This window comes from Filicampus tigris, chromosome 17 (assembly GCF_054856515.1).
Source record: "Filicampus tigris isolate MCC_2025a chromosome 17, RoL_Ftig_1.0, whole genome shotgun sequence".
Taxonomy (NCBI): Eukaryota; Metazoa; Chordata; class Actinopteri; order Syngnathiformes; family Syngnathidae; genus Filicampus; species Filicampus tigris.
The window spans coordinates 14,479,172-14,501,352 of NC_141233.1; the positions used below are offsets into that span (position 1 = coordinate 14,479,172).

General features: G+C 45.8%; 1 protein-coding gene and 2 long non-coding RNA genes across 11 annotated transcripts in view; 2 read left to right on the plus strand and 1 right to left on the minus strand.

The window, feature by feature from the left end:
* fam222ba (family with sequence similarity 222 member Ba) overlaps positions 1 to 15,847 on the plus strand; it is a 39,831-nt gene extending 23,984 nt beyond the window's left edge. For 4 of the 6 annotated variants that reach the window (XM_086057524.1, XM_086057526.1, XM_086057525.1 and 1 more), the window contains 2 exons: positions 4,156 to 4,283; positions 9,588 to 13,390. In XM_086057524.1, coding sequence (XP_085913650.1) covers positions 4,202 to 4,283; positions 9,588 to 11,281 — 1,776 coding nt within the window. In that variant the 5' untranslated portion in view covers positions 4,156 to 4,201 and the 3' untranslated portion in view covers positions 11,282 to 13,390. Of the gene's footprint in view, positions 1 to 4,155; positions 4,284 to 9,587; positions 13,391 to 15,456 lie in introns of those variants that run through there. The other 2 variants (XM_086057527.1, XM_086057522.1) reach the window with 2 other exon arrangements.
* Positions 15,848 to 17,516: 1,669 nt separating this feature from the next.
* LOC147133536 (uncharacterized) lies at positions 17,517 to 21,736 on the minus strand. 3 transcript variants are annotated; one of them, XR_015090365.1, is made up of 9 exons: positions 21,662 to 21,704; positions 21,386 to 21,503; positions 20,352 to 20,433; positions 18,709 to 19,022; positions 18,465 to 18,550; positions 18,274 to 18,358; positions 17,986 to 18,086; positions 17,856 to 17,908; positions 17,517 to 17,725 (listed from the first exon to the last, which is right to left on the minus strand). It is a non-coding gene; the product is annotated as an uncharacterized LOC147133536 (long non-coding RNA). The 3 variants fall into 3 exon arrangements; XR_015090363.1 differs by lacking the exon at positions 21,386 to 21,503 and having other exon boundaries at positions 21,662 to 21,736; XR_015090364.1 differs by having other exon boundaries at positions 21,386 to 21,722.
* Positions 18,127 to 19,048, plus strand: LOC147133537 (uncharacterized). Of its 2 annotated transcripts, XR_015090367.1 has the most exons (5): positions 18,127 to 18,146; positions 18,292 to 18,364; positions 18,445 to 18,584; positions 18,672 to 18,733; positions 18,816 to 19,048. It is a non-coding gene; the product is annotated as an uncharacterized LOC147133537 (long non-coding RNA). The 2 variants fall into 2 exon arrangements; XR_015090366.1 differs by having other exon boundaries at positions 18,132 to 18,364.
* Positions 21,737 to 22,181: the final 445 nt, after the last annotated feature.

Below are 22,181 nucleotides of genomic sequence, written 5' to 3' on the forward strand. Positions count from 1 at the left end.
AGAGACTGCTTCATTAGATTTTTTGAAAGCAGCTGTCCAAATGTGGCAGTTGAGCGTATTTGGCCTGTGGAAGATGCGTTACTTTAACTTTGGCTGTCCTTTTTGGCTAGCTAGTTTTAATAGTTTTTTTGGCTAGCTAGTTCCACCACAGTTGTTGTCTCACGCAGTACGCTAGACCTAGTGGCTCACTGTAATGTCAGAGGCTTTGGATTTGTTTGCTTGTTTTGAATTGGTTCTCATCATTTGTCATGGTTATTTAGAACTCAGATTCAGGATTAAGAGGGTTTTTTTAAAAGCTCAACCCTAGTGCGGTATGCGCCTGAATGTGCTTAAGTCATCCAAATGTCTCTGTGGGAATTTTTTTTTTTCTCCGATTCAGAAAACCTGTCTTAACGTCACACCGCTGTGGCCTTCTACTATAAATTCCTCTCAAACGCCTTTGTTTGCAAAAGCCGGACGAAGGTCACGGTAATGTTTTCATTTGATGTTAACATATTCAAAAGCCGGAGCTCTTTTGCCTTTCTTTTGACAGAATGCTTGAGCATTCTAGAGAGGTGGGGTGGGAAAAAAAAAAAAAAAAAAAGTCTTCATCCAGCTCCCTTTCTTTCTATACTTCCTAATTCACAAAGCCGGCTGGCGAGAAAAGTACCGTAATATTTCTCTCTCTCTGCCCTGAGAGAATCGACACACTGTAGTTGTATTGAAGTTCTGCTTTTTTTTTTTTTTTCTTGGCTCTATTTCAGACCTATAACCTGGGGCTAAGCATGCAATTAAAATAACATCAGCCTGCTTTCGCCACCGCTCTCCTCTTCTGCAGCAGCAGTAGTTAGCACAAGCACCGAACAACACGGTGACTTGGTTCTCCTAATTGCTTTTGCTTTTAATTGGCATAGAAAGCTGTAAATATTGCTCCAGTGATAAGTTCTCATCTTTATGTTGTTGTTTTTTATCTATTTATATAGCTGTATGCCTGCTTAAAATGAGCTTCTTTGCCTTTTCATTATTTATAAACGCTGGTGGATTTCATCCGTTTGATTTGCTCTGTAATGATTGTCAAACTTGGTTCCCTCAATATTTCCCACATCAGCTGTTCTCTCTCTCTCTGTGTAAACTTCGACTTTGTTCTTTATATTGCTAAAATAAGGCAAAAAAAATGTAGGTCAGCTTTTATGGGAACAATTTGACACAACACACGACATCCCTTGCTCCAGCCGTGCTTTGTTTTTTTGTTTTTTGGCATGATCGGAAATGCAAGTCTCAGTTATTCGCCCAATGTTTGTGTTTCTGGAAGTAGCCGATGGCCAATTGCCACACGCACGCACACACACAATAGGCAGAGAACCCCCGTGTCCACCGCCTGCGCGGGGCTGATAGTGTGAGATGCCTGGCCAAACTCCACCGAAGCGATGCCCGCACCGTAGGCCTGCTCTGTTGGCTAGGACGCCGTCCTCCACAGATGAAAATCAGTTTCCGCGCAGGGCAGAGCGAGCTGTGTCCCTCACAAAGGCTATTAAGCCCCCCCACCTCCCATTTGTCTGGAGGGGATGATGGCTGGAGGCTTCAGACCAGACAGAGCCCCCTGCCTGGTGGTCAGAGGGCAATCCAGAACAAGAAGAAACCCGCAGCCAAGTCAGTCAAATGCTGACTACCACCTGCAGAGTGGTGCCAGAGACAGCTCAGTCCCTGTCTGGGTCGTCTGTGTCATAGCATTAGAAACAGCCCTCAATGATTTATTTCTTTGAGTGTGTGGGGTTTTTAAAAAAAAAAAAAAAAAAATTATGCACAGCACTTTTTCAGCTGCACTTGTTTTTTATTTTTTTATTTTAACGTGCTCTATGAATAAAGTTGAGAATTACAGCCGTGCAAAGGGCATCAAGGGTCACGTTCCACCAAGCCGTCCAATTCACCTTTTTATACGATACTCCGTTTTACATCCTCTAGCTGTGACGACTAAATAATAAATCCCTACCGTACTCCTTCGGTTTGGGGGTATCGGCGCAGTTACAAGATACCTCAAAGGCGGAGCTGGGCAAACTGCTGTGCTTTGCATCTGTCCATTCCTCACAAATAAATGGACAATTATCTGCGTTTCTAGTTGACACACAAGGCAGAACAAAATGCCGCATTGTCCTCCGTCCTCGTCCCTTTTCTTTGCTCTGTTCCACCTGATAAGAACTGGCGTTATCTTTGTAACACCAGCTTACCCTTGACGAGCTGCAGTGAAACGAAAGCCGCTCCAAGCCGTAGCGGCGGCCAGCTGATACAGGGAAGCTCGGTGGGAACGTGACTTGGAGTAGGCCCGCGTGTAAATGTACAAGTCGCGGTGACGCCGGTGCTGATACTGACAGCTAGCGTTGGCCTCCCTCCTAGCTTCGCGCCGTAAGGCGGAGTGTCAGCCGGGGCATTACCATAGGCTGACCTTTGCCGCCGCACTCCCCACTGCAGCGTTTTCTGACATTCAGGGGCGCTGTGGGGGAGACGGGGAAGGGGGCGGACTGATGGCCCGGTGGCTGTTTCTCGCCTGTAGTGGCCCGCGTGTCCTTTGAACAGACAGCAGTGCTGTCGTACGCTGGCATTTTATTTCCCGCCGCATCAATCAAACGCATTTGTCACCGTTTTCGGTTCTGAAAGCCCGAGCAAAGGCGGCGCTGTATTTGATACCTGTTTGTTTTTTTTGTTTTTTTGTTTTTCCCCCCCGCCCCCAACCTGGGCACTGCTTGTTGCCAGAGGGGATTGCCGTTATCTTTATGTGAAATCTTGGCACCCTGATAAATGAAAGCTGGAAATCCTGCCTACTGACATCAAGGCCCTGTCTACCTCAACTCATTCCAAAGCCGAGGGGAAAAAGAATAACATATCAGACCAATTAAAGTTAATGCATGGTGACACAGTGAATTCGAGAGCAGGGATTGCTGCCATATGGTGGTCCGGGCTGTAAATCAGAAAGCCAGGGAAGGGAGGAGTGGGAGGATCAGCAAGCAGAAGGGCGCATGCGGCATCAAACAAAATCGTACGGTCTATCGCAAGACTGGCGCTTTATACCCACCAATCTTTTCTCTTCCCTTTGCCCCCCACACCCCCCAGCCCCACGCTGCCACTGTGCCCCCGCAGCACCCCAAGGTGCAACGCTCTCAGGTATCTGTGTAGAAGTGGCAGCTTCATTAAGGCTTGTTTTTTTTTTTTTTTTTCTCCTCCTCCTCTCGCCAGGCGGATTTAAATGAGCTGTCGATCTGACCTTTTTGAGCTCCTGCTTTTTAAAGCAAGTTCAGCCCCCAATCCTGCCACCTGCCCTTTCTATCTTCCCACCTCTCCGTCTCACTTTGTCACCCTTCCCTATACTTTCCCCGGGGGGGGGGGGGGGGGGGGGGGCAGAGACACCTTGAAGCCATCACAGGCATGCCAAGGTTGTTTTGTGGGTAATTGCCTCCCTCATAGACGGTGTTTGTCTGCACACACTTGCCACACTCCGCTGATGCCACGCAGTAAAAGGAGCGAGGGCACCGACTCTTTAGACTTAATTTGCTCCCTGGCTGTTCTTTAGTGCTGATTAAGCAAGCATCTGTGTTGTTTTGGAATCCAGCAGTAAGCCAAGCGGAGCATGGCTAACGTTTTCTCCCTCTCTTATTACATCAGCGTTATTTGCACAGAGTGGCAGGCATTTATCGAAGCCCTCGCCTCATTTATCCATTTCGTTTTCACTCCGTCCTGGTCCGCCTCCCCTGTCTCGTGTCTCCAAAACCGTCCGGGTAAAACCGCAGTATCGATAAGAGGCGAGCTTGTCGGCAAGCGGGCCTCTTGAGTGTGTCCTCTTAAAATGTACAGCGCTCATCAATTTACTCGGCTGCGGCCTTGTGGGAGCGAAGAGGAAAAGTGCGGGTCGGGCGAAAAGGTGGAGGGACTCCATTTAAACCCGCTTTCCCTCAGGCTCGTTTTTACTTCAGAGGTTTGATGTTTAATTCAAGTTGTTAACAGCATCAAATGTCACCTTACCTGGCGCTCCAGGTGCGAATCAGTGTGTAATTCAACAGACTTCCTAAGGCGTCTGCCTGCGGGGATAAGTTCTTTTAATCAGCACTGCTTCTGTATTGCTAAGCAACCATACCAACCCCCCGCCCTTTTTTTTTTTTTTTTTTTTTTTTTGCTTCCTTTCCGCAGTGTGAGGAGAAGTGCGTCCCCCATGTTGCATTAGTGTCTGTGTGAAATGCTGGCCTGTCTGCCAGGGCCAGGTGACCTCCCCCTCCAGCTTCTCCCCCACACGCAGATGACCACTGGACTTCAGAAATGTAAGTAGTGACAAACCACCCAGCAGCATCCCACACAGCAAACCAATCTGTTTCCAAAGGTGTCAGCGTGCCATCCTCGGCCTGGTTCATGTTTTGAGCTGTAGGGGGAAAAAAATCGCCATGAGATTCGAGCGTTGCAAATCCTTGTTTGGTCAACAAGAGTTAGGCGGATCCGCCACGTTCTGCGATGGTGACTCGGAAACGGAGCGATCGCCGGTGTCTACCAGGTCATTCATCACGATCAAAATGACAAGAGGTTGCCATTGCAGTGTTTTTAGCATCTCGGCTAAGAATTAGCATCGCTTATTTTTATCTCGTAAGATTCCTTTTTTTCTTCTTTGACTCATAAGTATGCTAGTAGACACTCGTCTTAGATTTTAAACTAGATTCAAAATGAGCAGCAATGTTTTGTGTAGCAATGCGGGGTAATTTAAAGGTGACGTACTGTAAATGCCAAAACGTCCATTTATTAAAAGTAATTACATTCCCATTTTACCGCTAAGGGACAAACCTGATTTGTTCGTATGCCCTGTTGAATTTTAGCATTCGAAAGTGAGTTGGTGAAAAACATAATAATCTTGAGTTTTCGGTCACTTTTCAACGAGCTGAATGCAATTTTGTCAAAATAACACCTGTGTTTTCATGGACATTACCTCCGCTTCCTTAACCCCAATCATAAAGGAACCGTAGTAGCTTTTCAAATCACCCACATAAATCAGTCACTTGTCAGACATGGATTACAGCTCACGCCGTGCTCCATTCAATCCTAAAAAGTACCTCTCTTCCTTTTTTTTTTTTTTCTTTCTTCAGTAAAAACTGAGCGTGACCCATTTCTATGGTTCTTTTTTTTTTTTTTTTTTTCGTTCGCAAAAAGCTCCAGCTCATCAGGACTGTAATTTCAGAATCCCAGTAATCAGCCGACCCCCTGGGAGATCAGCAAGCATGAGGGAGTCTGCTAAGTGCCAGCGTCTGTTGCCTCACTCAGGCAGGCTTGTGACATGGTGCCGCCATCGGCGGGACTGTTTCCCTGCTCCAAGACACATCCGAACTCACAGGGCAAAAATCAAGTTCCCTTTATTATATATATATTTTTTGTCCCACTCTATAATCCCTTTTGTTGACGGGTTTGCTTCATACAAACGTTTGGTCTTGGCCATTTTTTTTCCTCCCGTCATCATCATCATCATCATCATCATCATCATCATCATTCTAATACTGTCCCTTTTTTCTTCTGCTCTTAAAAGTATCATTAGCTGTCAGTGTTGCATCAAAAAAACCAAAAAAAAACATGCAGGACTAATTTAGACCAAATCATTTTTCATCCAGTTACCGGCACAAAAAGTTGCATTCCATACAATGTCTATAAACGCGGAAACGCCATTCACGTAAAAATAAGAAAATTGGAGAGAAAAAAACGGACATACGGCGACGATATAATAATACATATTATATATCATAATAATATTGCATCTGTTTTCTTTATTCTGTTCAGCATCATTTGAGACCAGCTAGTCAATCACAAGGCAGTTATGACCAGGATATGGATTGGAAATGATCTGCCATGTGAACCACTACACCGCCAGTGTCCTGATACCATCTCGGCAGACTAATCAGCTTCCCGTCCCACGTTCTCGGTGTAGAAAAACGTAACAGGGCTTTGACATTCCTGGCCTCGACCGCCCGGATAAAACAGACTTTGCTTGACCACACTGTGTTAGTCGTCACTTCAAATCCAGCTAATGAGCTCCCCGTTTTTGTTGCCAATTGAGCACTCTCCTTCCGCTATAGTCCCGCAGCGGCCTGGACTGTATCTTTCACACTTTCCCCTCCCTCTATTTTTGACAAAAAAAGCTCCGGACCACCGGGCGCGCCCAGTCTGCGCATAAGAGAAGTCGTTTTAAAAAGTTACGAGCTAGCAGGTTGCCGTCAGAGGGAAGGCCAGAGCAGCTGCTCTATTTATCATTGAGGGAGTGCCTGTTGGCAGATGATGGCTGTGAAAGGCAAAGGCTGGCCGAGGAGTATATCAGGTGCACAAAGATACAACGGGGTCGCTAAGCAAAGGGCTCATCCTGCAGGCAGGATGTCTCAAATACCAGGAAATGGCCCTCGGTCCTCCATTCTTCCAAGCAGAACAAACACGGAGCCCGGCGGGGCCACTGGGAAGATTTTTATTGTTTTTTTTTTTTGTTGTTGTTGTTTTTTTTTGGCACCTAACAGAGATCAAAAGCAGTCACTGCTCCTTATGATATTTTCCTTTCCGAATGTCTGTCAGCATGACACGCTGTGCTCAGCTGCTTTTGAAGGAGGCGACTACATGCGTGTAACTGAAACTCGACAGTCTTAGTTCAACACTGAAGCTTCAGACTCCCTTTCCCTGCTCCTTAGTGGAAATGTGCAATTTACAGCAGCCCGAGCGCTCCGGCTCCCCGCCGCTTAAACCATGTTCAATAAAAACAGTGGTTTGAATAAAAGGAGCCCTAATTAGAGCCTGCTGACTGTGCACTTGTGTGCCAACAGCGGAGTAATTAACACGCGACCAAACCGGCCCCTTTCCCGTGCTCTCTGTTGGAGGAGGCGCTTAGTTGGAGATCTTAGACGGATGCGCCCGCCGCTACCAGCGGCCGCCAACAAACTTCACTCATATCCTCATTAACCCTCCCTTGATACTTTAAGCCCTTCAATTAATCTAGGTTCGAGGTGAAGGTTGAAATGCTAATAAGCAACACTTGCGAGCGCACGTATCGACAGCCTGGCCTTTTTACTTGGCATACAAAGGATTCTTGTTTCGTTTTCTGGAAGTTTTCTTTGATTTTTTTTTTTTATATATTTTTTTTAAACATTTCTGCTAAACTAATAGCTAAAACCGCCGTTCCCAGCTTTGCTGTGTTAGCAATGCATAATCCCTTTTGCGTCTTAATACGTTGGCTGCATGTACAGCTTTTGTAATTAAAAACAAAACAACCCCCCTCCCCCTCCAAAAAAAAAGCAGCACTTATTACAGGAAGTGATATTAGCAGCGTCAATGCACTGTTTAGCACTAGCATGTGCTTACCCGTGTACAATAGGAATACACGGGGTTATTAATTTATGATGGTAGTGAACAGCCCACAAATTGTTTGCATAGCATTGTCAGGTGCTCAAGAATACAACTTGGCAACTTCAAATGCTTTTCTTAAAAATATTTAAAAGTGATTATGACTTCACTCCCGCGTTAGCATAGGTCAGGTTATTATCACTCACTCTGCCATTTGCTTGATGACCTGGCACAGAGGATGTACATAAAAGCCAGTGGGGGGGGGTGGGGGGTGGGGGGGGAAGTCGAATGGCTACAGAGAGCTAAGGTCACACTTATCTACTCAAGGGCGATTACATTGTGGGGAAAAATCCTGGGTTGACACCAGCGCTGGAACTTTTCTGACACGTTTTCTATGTCAGGCACAAAAAGGAATGCAAACAAGGAAAAGACATCTTTTTTCTCTTTTCTAGCAACAATAATATCAAATGTAAAGCTTGTAACTACAGTGGCAGCTTTGTCGCCGTTTTTCTTTGCCACTTGCCCTAGTTGGCCCGGTATGTTCTGCATGTTGACACCGTGAATAATGTGAATACCATTTAGTCTTTCTGCAGTCAGCTTTGATGTCGCAAAGGCCATTCATCATTAGCAGCGGTTGACAGGTGAAGCCCAAGCTCGCCTTGCGTCTGCGTTTGCTGACGCTGGCGTTTATTCGGTGACACGCATTAGGCCCACGTGATGGTGGGCGTCGGCTCTAGCGCCTTGGCCCAGACCCCGGCGTTAATGAGGCTGCCATCAGCAGGCTGGACACTTAAGTCACGGCAGCCCGCCGAATCTGCCCCTCCCCCCCCAGTAGACCCGCCGCCCATGCGCCGCCCGATGCAGGCCAGCCACATTGCTGCCCATTGTTTTCCACTCCCACATAAAAGGGGAATTAATTAGCCAGTTGGCACAGTTGCTCGGTGCAGACGGTTCCGAGCTCCGAGTTCAGCCTCGTGCCTCATCCCTCAAGCCTACTCAGCTCGCTGTGAGACTGAGTGGAACAGCCAAGACCATATGAAAGCGCGGGTTCCTGCCAGCAACTGAGACATTTCACATTGCTGCTCCATCGACTCGGTGTAAACTGCCTTCGCTATCTGCTTTACTTTAGCCGAATAGTCAGTTCAGTTCAATCTGCCATGGTAGAGTTTAGAACGGCTGTGTAGTTTTGTTTCCTCAACTTTGGCATCGGAAACAGTATGCTCGTTGCACCATCGCATTAGCTAACGTCCACATTTTTTTTTTCTTTTTTCTTTTTCTATCCTTTTGAAATGAGCTCATAAGTGAACCACCTTCACGCCCAGTCACGTACGAACACCGTCATGTTCACACTGTCACTTTGAGAGGTTAAATTTAGCCCGAATGCTTAGGCAGGTGTAACAAATGTCTGCTAGCTGGAGCCAGCAAAGTCTCCCCGCAGATCAGAGCCTGTGTCTGATTACTCGTCTGCTGTCGTGTCGCGCTCGCCGCGTTGTTTTGCTTCTCGCCGACGCAGCCGCGGGGCGGGGGGGAGCGTCATTGCCGCGTAGCCGCTTCTTACCTCGGCCCCAAAGAGGTTATTTTTCACCCGTGTCTGTTGCTTTGTTTTGTTTGTCACGCGGGTACGGGTGACACAAAAACCACCGGAACGGTTCTCATAAAAAGGGGACAGGATCTCCTTAAATATTTGCGACGGGGTTTGTGTCAGCTGCCGTGTGATCGAACAGGATTGATCTGTTATGGGATTGTGCTGATTCACGCCAAAGAATTATACTTGGATGACAGCTTTTCTAGTCATTGGCTCCGTTTACAAGGACAACATTTGTTCGGATTAAAAGCCCGGCTGGAGTGTAAAATGCCTCATTTACTCACCCCATTCGGTTTATTCTGACCCGGTCAAGCCCATTCCGATCAATATATTATTCCGAACGAGAGGGGTAGTTTGTCGATTGCTGATAATCCAATCAGCGCGCATGATAACACTTCTTCTGACATTTCTGAACAAACCGTTTTAACCGCACATCAACATATTATTGTCAGTATAAGCGTTTCAGTTATTCCCGGAAGCTTTTCGGTATATTCGGTCAATCAATAATTTGTTCCGTTCGAAAGTGTGACGCATGAATACGCCCTAATCGGATCAGTATTATAATGTCCATGAAAACAGTGCATCCGATCCTAATTTGAATCTGGACTCTGATCGGATTCAAGTTATTTTGCCCGTGCGAACGTAGCCGTTGACCGTTTTTCCTCTCTTTTGTTTTCCGCCAAAGGGGACACCACACAAAGGATGAGATCCGCGCCTTTCCCAACCCCTGCAGAATTGGATGCCTATGCTAAGAAAGTTGCCAACAACCCCCTCACCATCAAAATCTTCCCCAACAGTGTCAAGGTCCCGCAGCGGAATCACGTCCGGCGTACCGTCAACGGGCTGGACACATCGGGCCAGCGCTACAGTCCTTACCCTTCCTCTCAGGCCAGCGCCAAGACTGGCCTCCTGGCCATCGTCAAGGTGCCCGCCGTCAAGGGCATCCTCAAAGATTTTGCCGGCGGCCGGGCTCGCTTGCACCCCGAAGTCATCATGAACCACCTGCGGGGCCCTTATCAAGTGACTTCGACCAGCACTTTAAACCACCGCCACCCGACCCTGCCCAACCTGCCCCAACCTCAGCAGAGCTTAGCCCTGCAACCCCAGGACGCACCTCAGACTCTACACATGCCACTGGCTCAGCAGCAGAGCCTCAGGCATGCTCTCCCCGTGGGCCAGCACTCTCAGGGCCCGCCCAGACTGCAGACTGTCTCCCAGCACCCGGCGCTCGGCCACCCGCAGGTCCCCGCTGCCGTCCTCCTTCAGCAGCAGCAGCACCTTCAGCAGCAGCAGCAGCAGCAGCAGCAGCAGCCGCCCGGCGGCCTGCAGGCGAGCAGAGCGCTGCCGGACGGCGAGGCGCCGCCCAATGTGACCGTCTCTACCTCAACCATTCCGCTCCCGATGGCCATGGGGCTGCACCAGGGCCACCAGCCGGACCTGAGCACCATCGTGCACCAGATCAACCAGTTCTGCCAAGCCAGGGCCCAAGGCGCCGGCTCGGCCTCGGTGTGCGAGGGCCAGATCGCCAACCCCAGCCCCATCAGTCGCAACCTGCTCATCAGCGCCTGCTCCAGGGTGTCCATGCACAGCCACCCCGCGGCCGCCGGCGCCGGCTTCCCCCCGCACAACTGCGTCCTGGGCCCCCAGGAGAAAGCGAGCATGCCGGCGGGGGCCCACCCTTTACCCAGCGTGACCATGAACCACTTGCCTTCCAACCACACGGATCTCAAGCAGCAGCATCTGCACCCGAAACCCATTCAGCAGGTGCAGCCGAACGCGCAACAACAGAAGATGCGCTCTTGGAATCCGCATCAGTTGCCCCACGTGGCCCATGTTCCCAACGGTTGCAAGCAGCCCGCCCGGGAAGCCACCTTCCACTTTAAGGGACTGGCCTACCCCGCAGACATGTGCGTGGGGCAGCCGTACATGCTGAAACCGCCCGTCGAGAGGCCCACCCCCTCTCCGCCCGTCAACCACAACGGCATGCCGACGGGCCCCGTGGCCCACTACCCAAACGGTCACTACTTCCAGTCGCACATTTGGAACAGCAGCATCCTTCCCACGCCCAACAGTGACAGCTCCGGCTCTCAGGACGTAGCCATGCCATTCCACGGGGCCGGCCCAGGGGGCTGCGCCGCACTCGAATGCGGGCCCCCGGGGGCTCCCCATTACAGGCTACCGGTGAGCTCCTCCACCTCCTCGGCCCAAACTAATCTGATGCAAACGGCAGATTACATGGGTGGGGACTTCCAGACGCCCTACTTCCGCGATCAGAATCTCGGGTTAATGGGCAAGATGCACAGGCCCCCTGTGAGCAGGGTGGGGCCGGAGGTCGGGGATGGTAGAAGCGCTCTCATCCAGCATCCAGGGTACAGATAAGCTATGGCCTTGTCTCCGCAAGTTAGCATCCAAAACGCCCCCCAACCCCAACCCCATTTTTGTTTAGTCTTAAGAAAACACCATAACTTGACAAAACTGCTAATCTTAAAGAGGGTAAATGAATATATTTAAATTCATGAAGAACAGTAGTTTTTTTTTTCTTCTTCCTTTGATAAGTCTTGCAAGTGATCAATTGTTTTTTGTTTTGTTTTGTTTTTCCTTTCTTTTGGGGTTAGCGAATGCTTCTACCTGGAACAATTAGGAATCCTGTTCCCAAGTGTGTTGACGCTTCTACTGTGTGTCATTCCTGCTTTTAGCTCCACCATACATGTGTGTGCCTGGGTCTCCACAGATCCTGTGTTATTTCCACTCGACACGTTTGTAAGGGTTTCTCAAGCGCAAAGAAGTCAATTCCTCGCCGGAAAAAAAAACAAAACAGCGGCAATATCTCTTGTTGGATGTGCCGCGAGGAACTTCTGGCTCCGACTTGTCGACTACAGACAAGGAAAGACTTTTTCTGTGTCTAATAATCTTGTTTGAAACAACGGAAACGTGTGTGTGTGTGTATGTGCGCAGAGCTTCTACTATTTTCAGATGTAATTATTTATTTGTGTAATAGGACTATTTGAAACTTGATTCCTTGCTGCCACGTACAGACAAACGCAATCAGGTTGTTTGTACATAGCAAGGACCCAGCGGGGAGCGTGCGTGTTGCCACGGCAATGTGCTCTGTCCTGCTTCAAATGCTGCAATGAATTCAGGTGTTTTAAAAAAAATAAAATAAAAAAAAAAAAACCTCGCGGCCGGGCCGGGAAGGCTTCGGTTGCCAAGAGTTTTGAGCGGAAAGGTCATAAAGCGTTAAAGACGGCCCGAGTCAAACGGAGACGTTCTACAGCGCTCAACATAAATGAGAACACGGCCAAGAGATGAGTTGGAAAACACCATATTTAGGCCCCGCCTATCTATGGATGGATGGAGTCCCGCTATATGCCACCGGGGGTATAGCGAAGCCAAAATATGAAAAAAAAAAAAGTAGCTACAATAATTCAACCACTGGAGTGTTGTCATCACAATTCAGAACGCTGTTGGATTCAAACGCTTCTTTCCAAGGGTTGCGCAGCCATTTATGTTGAGCGCTGTATTAGGGAGACGTGCCATTTTCTTTCGCATAGCATTTTTTCCCCCCCACCCGTAACCCTGACAAACGTATTACTTGAATGTGGAGACGATTGGCGTTGAAGGCGACACAATTGATGCGAGTACATAGTGTTACTGATGCCACGGGGGATCAAACTCCCGAGCGAACGCGTGCTTGCTACTGATTGCGATGTGAAGACCAAATTGATCACTTGCAAGATGACGCGGATGGCAAACAAAGCAGACTTTCTGTTGGAACAGCAAACGCATTGTTTATTTTACTGTACACTGGCTTACCTACTAGACTACTGTAACATTTGAACTTTAATGATTGTGTGAGTGTTGCTGGGTCGTGTGTGTGTGCGTGCGCGCGCGCGCGTGTGTGCGAGACCACGATGACGCCCATGTTTTGTTCACCTACCAACCCCTAAAAAGCCTTAATTGTTTGGTCCTTGGACTTTCCTCGAGCATGGTTTTAATAAAAACCCCAAATAATGAGAAGGAAGGTAGTAAGAAATACAGATACACAGCGCTTTTTTTTTTCTTTATGGGGGGGTGGGAGGATAAGGGGCATTTTGTGTTTTTCCTCTCCCCCCTGGTCGTTTTATTTTGTATTGACTAGACAGAGCAATTCTTTAGAGATTTGACATGGGAAGCAAGAAAATGAGTGAGATGTTAATTATACAGTATATTTTAGCAATGTGTAGTTACTGAGCTGTAACATTTTTTTTCTTTCCAAGTTTCAAAGCTTCAGTTTTGCAGTTGTGACTATTTATAATACTTGATTTGCTTATTTAAGTTCTCCCTTCCCGCCCCCCCCCCTCCTGTTCTATTGCTGTGGAAAGGAAGAAGGTCCATAGCCTACCTTTTGTCATTTGAAGACGGATAAGAAGCAAGCAAGCGCGTGAGAGTTGTGCTACTCTTTTTGTAATATTGTAATAATAAAATAAAATTCTAATTTATGCTTTCGCATGGGTCTGAGCCAATGTTTGGACTATACGGCGCATTCATGTACAAACAGGAACCATGGCATGACATAAATAGACAGGTATTGCACTCAGTCAGTTGTAAGCACCAAATGTGACATACTAATTGCTGCAAAAATCTCACACCATTGATCCAGGCCCGCGACGGGAAGTAGAGGCAAGCGTGTGCTAGATTAAAGCTCATTTGGCTGTGATGAAATGCAACTTGCATAAAGGCCGGGATCAGGGTCTTTGTGATCACCTGTGTCACCTTGTGATCCTGTCGGCGTTTTGTCGACCAATGAGAAGGATCCAGTTACAGCCGGGATGTTCCCAACACGACACGGAGTGAGGGACGCGCATGGTTCTTCGTGATCCATTTTGGCGACTTCAGTCAAACTTCTATATCAACAGTTACTAAAAATGTGGTGAATCGACAAAGCGTCATAGTAAATACTTGTTTATTTCTACAACACTGACTGTCAAGCATTTTATTCACATAATATGCCTGTCTTGTCATCTTAAATGTATTCGAATGCGATGTAGACAAAAGAAAGCTGCGCATTGGACTGTTTCAGATAGTGATGCTAACGTTTGAGCTAGTATTGCAATATGGTCTCTTTTGGTCATTGGATGTTACGTTTGAAACAAGATATTAAAAATTGAAAAACGACTCGTTATTTGATTTTCGTTTTAATATCAAAATTGAAATACAGCTTGATTTTCTAGTTTGGTGTCTGGAACGAGTAAGAAAATGTCTAAAACCAGTTTGATGTTCAATCTTTAATTCTAAAACGAAAATAGAATATATCACGAGACACAAATCGAAATAGGGATCATATATTGGTTTTAGATTCCCGGAAGTTGTCACCGAAAGCATTTCTCCGAGTGACCAGGAGATGGCGATAGCGATCTTAGAAACGTCAACAGGAAGACTGGATTACTGACCCGAGGTATGATATCGATCTTGTCAAATATGTATGTACAATACACAAGTCTGTGTACAATTGTCAAACGGTAGTAGTCATCTGGATTCAGGCAAATTAACTCAACGTGTTCTTATCGATCGACTACATTCAAGATGATCTCAGGGCAGGGCACCTTCCAACCACTTCTACAAGTAAGAGGCAGAAGTTCTTACTTCAGGTTTAATTGTCACTCCAAGCTATTGTTCCATGCAACTGGGGTGTAAAACAAGTGATTAAACAACGAACGTCCGCTTGCTAAATGCTATCATACAGTACAAGGCAGACATGCTAACCAAAATTAGCACCGATGTTACGGTAAATAAACATTTAAACTGCACGCAGGTAGCAGTCCAGGGTGTTGTATAATTATCTTCTTCTGTGATAACTATTAATGAGGACACGAGAAAGGACAACACATGTGCGTTTAAATGTAAAGCTATCTTCAGAATGCTAAACGACTGCGATGTGCGTGCATTGTAACCATGGCAACAGCTAGCGGTGAACAAGAGCGTGGACAGTTTTTTCGTCGATCGCTTTTCTTTTGGGTGGGCGTCAAACCCCCGGTTTGTCATGATTTTGACGTTAGAAGGCTAACGAAACCTTTTCGTCGCTAACAGAAGCAGATTCAGTCTGGCAGGAGTTTAACCCTTTCATGCACAGTGGTCACTACAGTGGACAGCTATTTAAAAGTTGCTTCCGCCTATATAAATTAATCTAAATTTCTAAATGTAAATAAATCCACACGCCGTTGTTTGATTTGCTACAAAACAATACTTCCCCAGCAGTTACTTAAGAGCACAGCGGTCGGGTCCAGCGGACCTAGTCCATGACAAAAGCTGCACTGAAGTTCAGGGAAAAAGAAATTTACACCAAAAAAAAACATATAGACGCCATCGTGTGGCGAGACACCGTACTACAATAGCTGACTGTTACAAGGTAGTGGTGTTTAGGGCTAGGGGTGGGATGAGCGGTGGTGTATATTCCCGATGACACGTAATACTTTGGGGAGGGGGGCTCGGAAAGTCTTCCCATTTTTTTCTCCCCAATAGTTTTAATAGTTATTATTATTAAATTTGATTTCATCATGTTTCGTTGTGTGTTGCAGGTGAAGGCTACAGACCTGTCGGACCAGTAGCGACACAGTTACACCCGATCCCCCCAACCCCCACCCCCCCAACCTCAACCTCCCAGCAGTTGCCTTTATCGACAAAGCATCTTGAAGCTAAAACACGAACTGTTTGTGACTGAAGCAGACAAGAAGACACTTGTGTGTTTTATTCAAGCACTTTATTTACGATCCCCAATAAAGCAACGTAACAAACTACACTGCCTCTTTGTCATGTTCGTCTTCAATTTCAAACCAAGTTGACTTTGCAAACTCTCTCCTGATGGATGACATCATGAAGTTAGTGGTAGAAAACACCGGTGGGGTGGGGGCTTATTTGTTAGGTTTGAGTGTCATCACGCAGTCCACGTGGAATGTGTAGGTGACCACTTCACAAGAGATACCAACCCTCTCCCCAATTACATTTCCTTTTTTCATCTAACTGAGGATAAGCGGCTCGGGTAATTGCTGGATAGATGGATGTTTGGAAGTTCTGTTGACCATAATCCAATAAATACACAAAAAAAATTCGAATTTTCTCCGTCAAGATGGTCGAGTGGTATAAGAAGTGGCCTGGTATTCCGGAGACGCTGGTTCGATCCTTACTCTTTACTCCATTTACAAATTAAATGAACAAAGCAAGAATCGAACCCGAGTCCCCCAACGACCAAACAATGTCACTAACCATTCGACCAAGTTAGATCTTCTGTGACGTCCCGGTTGGTTATCCATTAATCTACACTTTCGTCCTCACTGCGTCACCATATCTGATATATCCTGTAGGGAGATGCAGTGTTTTCAACTTGGTGGTAGTCGAGCGGTAACCACCTCCGGATCCTTAACTGACGATCCGGGTTCGAATCCCGGCAATCGTTCATGACAATGCCACCATTATTTCGCTCCCAATGTGACACAAACTTTTCACTAGTGTCGACTACTTAACTTTCTGTACTAAATGTTTTTATTTTATTTTTCTTCTGGAAGTGACGTCATCACCGGAAACCTATTTAAGTCGGGGAAAAAGCCAGTCATTCTTTCTCAGCTGCTGAAAGACTGCAGTCGTCCTCGTCCACCCGCTGCTCCACAGTCGGGACACATCTCCGCAAGATCATCGAAAACTGTGACAAGGTGAGTGCTCAATCTTTATTAGCCTCTTAAAACTCACTGCTTTTGCACACTTTGAACTTAATCACTTTTGGCGTGCTCACGCCTTGCTAACATGCTAAGCTAAAGCGTTTGCTCTAGCGTTGCCAATTAACGCTTCCTACGGCTTTAGACGACACCAAAAGGCGTTTTTGCAACGTACATACTGATAAACGGATGAATGCAACAATTTAAATCTTTATTCATGGTTAAGTTGTTTTGTTAAACTAACGCGGCTACTTGATGACTAACTAAGCGTTTGCTCCAGCCTTTTCCAGCATCTGGACCAAAGTGCCGTTTTGCCGAAGGTAAGTAGACAAAACTTCACAGTTAAACTTAACAAATCAAAGTACATTTCATGCATGCGTGTTAACTGTCTCATTTCTGTCCACAGGCTTGCATGTTCAACAAAACGGCCATGTTGACTGCAAAATCGCACAATTTCTGTCTTTTATGTAAAAGGTATCGTCATTAAACAAACTAAATCAATTCTGTGTGATGATTCTAATTTCTGTCCAGAGAAATTACTCTTTAAAATGGCCGACTTCCTGTCTTTTTAGGACATGGCGTCATGAGACTTTTGCATGTCTACAGAATGTCATGTAGCTTGTCAAGCTGAGAATTTGCAAGTGGAATGCTTGTGTTACCTCGTCTTTCAGGCTACCACGCTGTTGAGGCATCCAGCTCTGCTCTCCTCACTGGTAAAACGCACGCTTCCATACATGTACAAATGTTTGACTAATTATTTCCGCATGTGCTGACCAGTAGGTAAAAACTCAGCCACAATTTGACTTGTGGGGAGCTCGTTTACCTGCCGCTTCAGTGGAAGCACCTGCGGCTACAGCCAAACTGGGGGCAGGACTTTTACTTTCTGGACCTGGATTTGACACCTGAGTCAGGTGAGAACATTCAACACGTCACGATCATTGTCAACTTTAATGTTTGCTGCAGTATCACTCCAGAAAGAAGCACCAGCCAAGATTCTGGATGAAACCGAAGGAGGATCATGAGACCCCATGTGACTTTCCAGCGGTGTCCCATCTGAACTTCTGCTTTTTGCTTTCTTGTCCACCAGGTGGCGCTGATCAACTTGTGAAGTCGAGCTCCTCTTGGTCAAGGTTGGGACCTGTTGCAGAAGACACACTTGATGAATCAAAGTACTTGACTGTTTTTTGTTGTTCTAGGTGGTGCGGTGATCAACTTGCTGACCGGTTAAACGGGCTACAAAAAGTCATGCATGTTGAAAGAGCACTCGCCTGCTTTTTCTTGGGCAGCTCTGCAAGCTTCCAGTCAGGGACTCTTCCACCTGCTGGGCAAAGAAATTCTCCATAAATGTGGAAGGTCCTCAAAGCTGCCTTCAATATTAAGACATGCAAATAAACATACTAAAAATAGCAGCTTGTCTGGTCCGTCATTTGTGGTATTTGCAGCTTTGTCCATCCGGGAGAAGTCCGCACCAGTCCAGAGTTTCAGGAGCTAGACCAGCCCTTGCAGTGAATCAAAATGTTTTTATAGTCAACTAAAAATGAGTCGCCATGTCATTAAAGGTGAAACACTACATTCATGGTATGTTGCTGATGCCATAGCGTTCCAGATGACTGCATCAATGAGGAGCGCCTGCAGAAGCGTAACAGTAAAACGTAACTGCATTTCAGGTTAGTAATGTGTACTCACATGTTCCTTGTCCTGCAGATGGCGCCACTGTAGTGCTACGAGCTGCAACGTGACTCAAAAGTGCGTCTGCCCGAGGACGAGTCCTCTGTTGGTAAGAAAAAGCAACATTTCATTTCAGCTAGCATGTTCCAGTTGTCTCGACAGAGTTGAATGATTTGTTCTTGTGTCCAGTGTGGTGCACGATCGCGTACCTCCTCACAGCCAGAGACCAGCAACACTTTTGCCTTTCTTGTTGCCTGCTCGTCCACGAGGTGCTGAAGCCAAACTTGGAGGCAGCCTGAGAAGAAATGGGAGACTTTTACACTTTGACGGTATGCTCTTTAAATTCTTTCCACTGCACAATCCTCATGACAACTTCTCTGACCAAATACTTTTGGTTTTTTTCTTCCCCTTTCTAGTCAGCAAGAAACAAGATTATCTTGCATCATAACGCACCTGTGAAGGCTTGTCTTGATTGCTGGTAGGTTTCAAGCCCCAAACATCTTTTGCACCAGACCTTGACCTAACTTTTGACTCACAGATGATTTCTTTTTTTGTCTTAGGTCCACACGCTTGTCCAAGTTCTTCTCGCTGGCAGACCACTTGGCAACGAGCAGACTGTCATCCGACTTGCAACTTTGTCTTCTCGCTGGCCGACCAGACTGTCATCCAACTTGCAACTTTGTCTTCTGCCTGGCCGACCACTTCACTACCAAGCAACGAGCAGACTGTCATCCAACTTGTAACTTGTTTGTTTGCGATTGTCTACTCTGCAAAAGAAATAAAGCTTGATTACAAATAACACTTAAGCTCTCAACTTCATTCTTACATCACAAAAAACTTGCTTAAAGCAAAGTAACAAAACTCCCCGAAAAAAAAAACCTAAACCATTTCCAAAATTTTTTTTTCCAAAATTTTTTTTCCAAAATTTTTCCCCCCAAAATTTTTTTCCCCAATTTTTTTTGGGGGGGTCGGTGATCAGCGGAATATACTGGAAAGTGGGTGTGGCAAGGCTGGAATAAGGCTTTCTGATTCGCTGGGGGGGCTGGAGCAATGCAGATAAAAGGCTGTGATTGGTCAATGGATGGGCGGAACTATGCAAATCAGAAGCGCTGTGATTGGCTGGATCTGAAGTGGGCGTGGTTATGCAAATTCGGAGCGCTCTGATTGGTCGGATTAGCAAAAGTGGGCGTGGTCATGCAAATTAGTCGATTCTGGTTGGTTATGCAAATTTAATCTGCTTTGTGATTGGTTGATTCAAAATTGGGCGGAGTTAGGGGCGGTCCTAGCAGCAGATAGTTTTGGGGGAAGGCACTTTTGAGTCTTCAGGTCAAAGTTGCATTTCAGTCACTACATGAGACACAAGTCTTTTACTATTGCCCTCAGTCGCACATGACCCAAAGCTCGATTTAAACATTGCTCGAGTTTTGAGTCACAAAGAGACAAACAGGAGTAGTAATGTGACACTTGTGTCCACAGTGGTAGTGACTGACGTGCAACTCTCACCTCAAGACTTCAAGCAGGGATAGTTTTCCAACGCAGCAAACGACATGCATGAAAGGCTTTAAATGAGGGCAGATTTACCAATAAAACACAAAGACTTCAATTCAAGTTGAACAATTTATTGGACAGAGAAGCTAACATAATTTGGAAGTATTTCACCAGTCAATGTTTGTGTGAGCTAACTCAAGTTGCACACACAGACATTGATGTCGGAAGCGGCTTAAGTGTTGCCTGCTTGATGAGCTCATGTGTGACGTCACTTACTTTAAATGACGCGCACACACTTAGGCGATGGCACCAAAGGGGGACGTGAGCTCACTGGACAAAAGGTGTACAGCACAACACCATCATCACACACCGCTGGACATGTTTTTAAATGACACTGATGTGAACCAAGTTAGTCAAAAATAGATGTACTATTTTTTTTTTTTAACTAACTTGGCCAACATCATTGTCATTCAAAAACATTTCCAGAAGGGTCTGATGATGGTATTGTGGTTCACAGTGCAGAAGTTGAGTGCACTCACGTCCACCTTGTGATGGGATGTGACATCACACATCAGCTCCTCCAGCACACAACTTTGCTCAATACTCACACGGGTCCAAATGCAGCTTGGCCTTCCATTGCCTTCCATGCCCGTCGGCTGCACCTTTGAGCACGAAGCCTCCTCCATCCATCTGGTCAAACAGAAAATAAAAGCAGTAAGTAACACACTTCATGACATAAAAGTTCATTTTTAAGATTCTCTCAAGATTTTTTTTTAAGATCAATTTAGATAGGTCATGACATTCTTAATAATTTAAAGGTGTTTTGATTTATTTTGAGTTTTTACACTTATTTGCAATAGAATTTATATTTCTGAAATGGCTTATCTATTTAACGACTTCTTCACTGCAATCGGCAGCATAAAAAAAAAAAAAAAAGCAAGACAACATTTTGGTCAGCAACATATTCAAGACGCCTCAGTGAAGCTGCACCTGTACACCGCATAATCAAAGGTTCGGCTAAGTTGTTGATGTTGGGGTGGAGGCTCTTTGTGTCTGGCAACTTAACGCCCCAGCACACTACATTTATTGACAACATACAATTTGACAGCTCTGCCTCTACAATCAATCTTTATGGGTGATCAGCAGAGTGGTGGCTTCATTTGCAGTGTGAACCCAGATGGGGGGGACTACTATCTTCATTTTTGAAAAAGTATTTTTATTTTATTTCAATTTTAGATTTTTCAATTATTTTATTTAAACGTAATAACTTGCTACTCGTTTTTTTTTTTTTAAACAAAGGGTTAGAAAAGTCACAACATTTTTGCAAAAAAGATACAAAGTTAGCAACATTGAGCAGCCCTAGCTGTAGTCACAAAGCCCCAGGTTGTCATGGTAAGTAAAAACCTTCCTTTAGGCATTTGAGAACTCTTTTGAATTGAAGAAAAAATAATGGTTCCTTTAATACAGAGAAATCACATTCATTAATTTTATACATTTCAAACACAGACACGATTTAAACTAAAAGTAACAACATTGGGTGTCATTAGACTGTGCCGGTGTCCCTAATGTTTTGACCCTCTCGAGCCACCAGAGGCATAATGCTACATAGAAGAAAATGGAAGGAACAAGCAGCATGCAGTACCTTTGAAGAATATGTTGATGGTGAGATGTGCAGGTAGATGACCAGCAGCAGGGGAACATGGGGAGAGCATTTGCCTCGAAATTAGTTCGACTCGTGGGCGTGCTAGTTGACGAGCCACCTTGTTTTACAATAGATAGCGAGCTTCCAGTGACGTAGCGAGTAACAATAAACAAACTACAAGGCCTCAGTTCCGTAATTAAGCTCCTAAATAGTGTAGATACATAAGTGCGTATATAAATGGCAAATAGAGAGTTTAAAATTTTTGAAATTACTCACTGAAAACACAGCTGCCAATCACCAGGAGACTTGGTCATCGAAACGGATGTATACGCTTTTTCTTCAGTTTCTTCTTCTTCTTCTTTTTCTTCTTCATTTGTTAGATTTGATTGGTGGTTGGCAACCTGCTCCTAGGTGCATTCCCGCCACCTACTGGACTGGAGTGTGGCACAGTCGACTGCCCCACTCGCTCCTGATGTCTGTACTACTACTGTCTGGGAGCTGGGTGACTTGTGTACAGTACTTCTTCGTCTTCTTTTTTTCTGCTGCTGCTTCTTCTTCGTCTTGTTAACATACATGGTCGCTTTTTTTTTTCTCACAAAAAACGCCTTACTATACATGGTCACTTTTTTTCACAAAAAAGACCTTGTAAATTAATAATCGTCAACACAAAAATTGCTGGATTAGTCAAAAAATGTATTGGTCGACTAATCGGAAAAATAATCGTTTGGGACAGCCCTAGATGAGAGAGAGGGAGGAAGTGGGAGGGAGGGAGGGAGAGATATTGTGTGAGTAACTA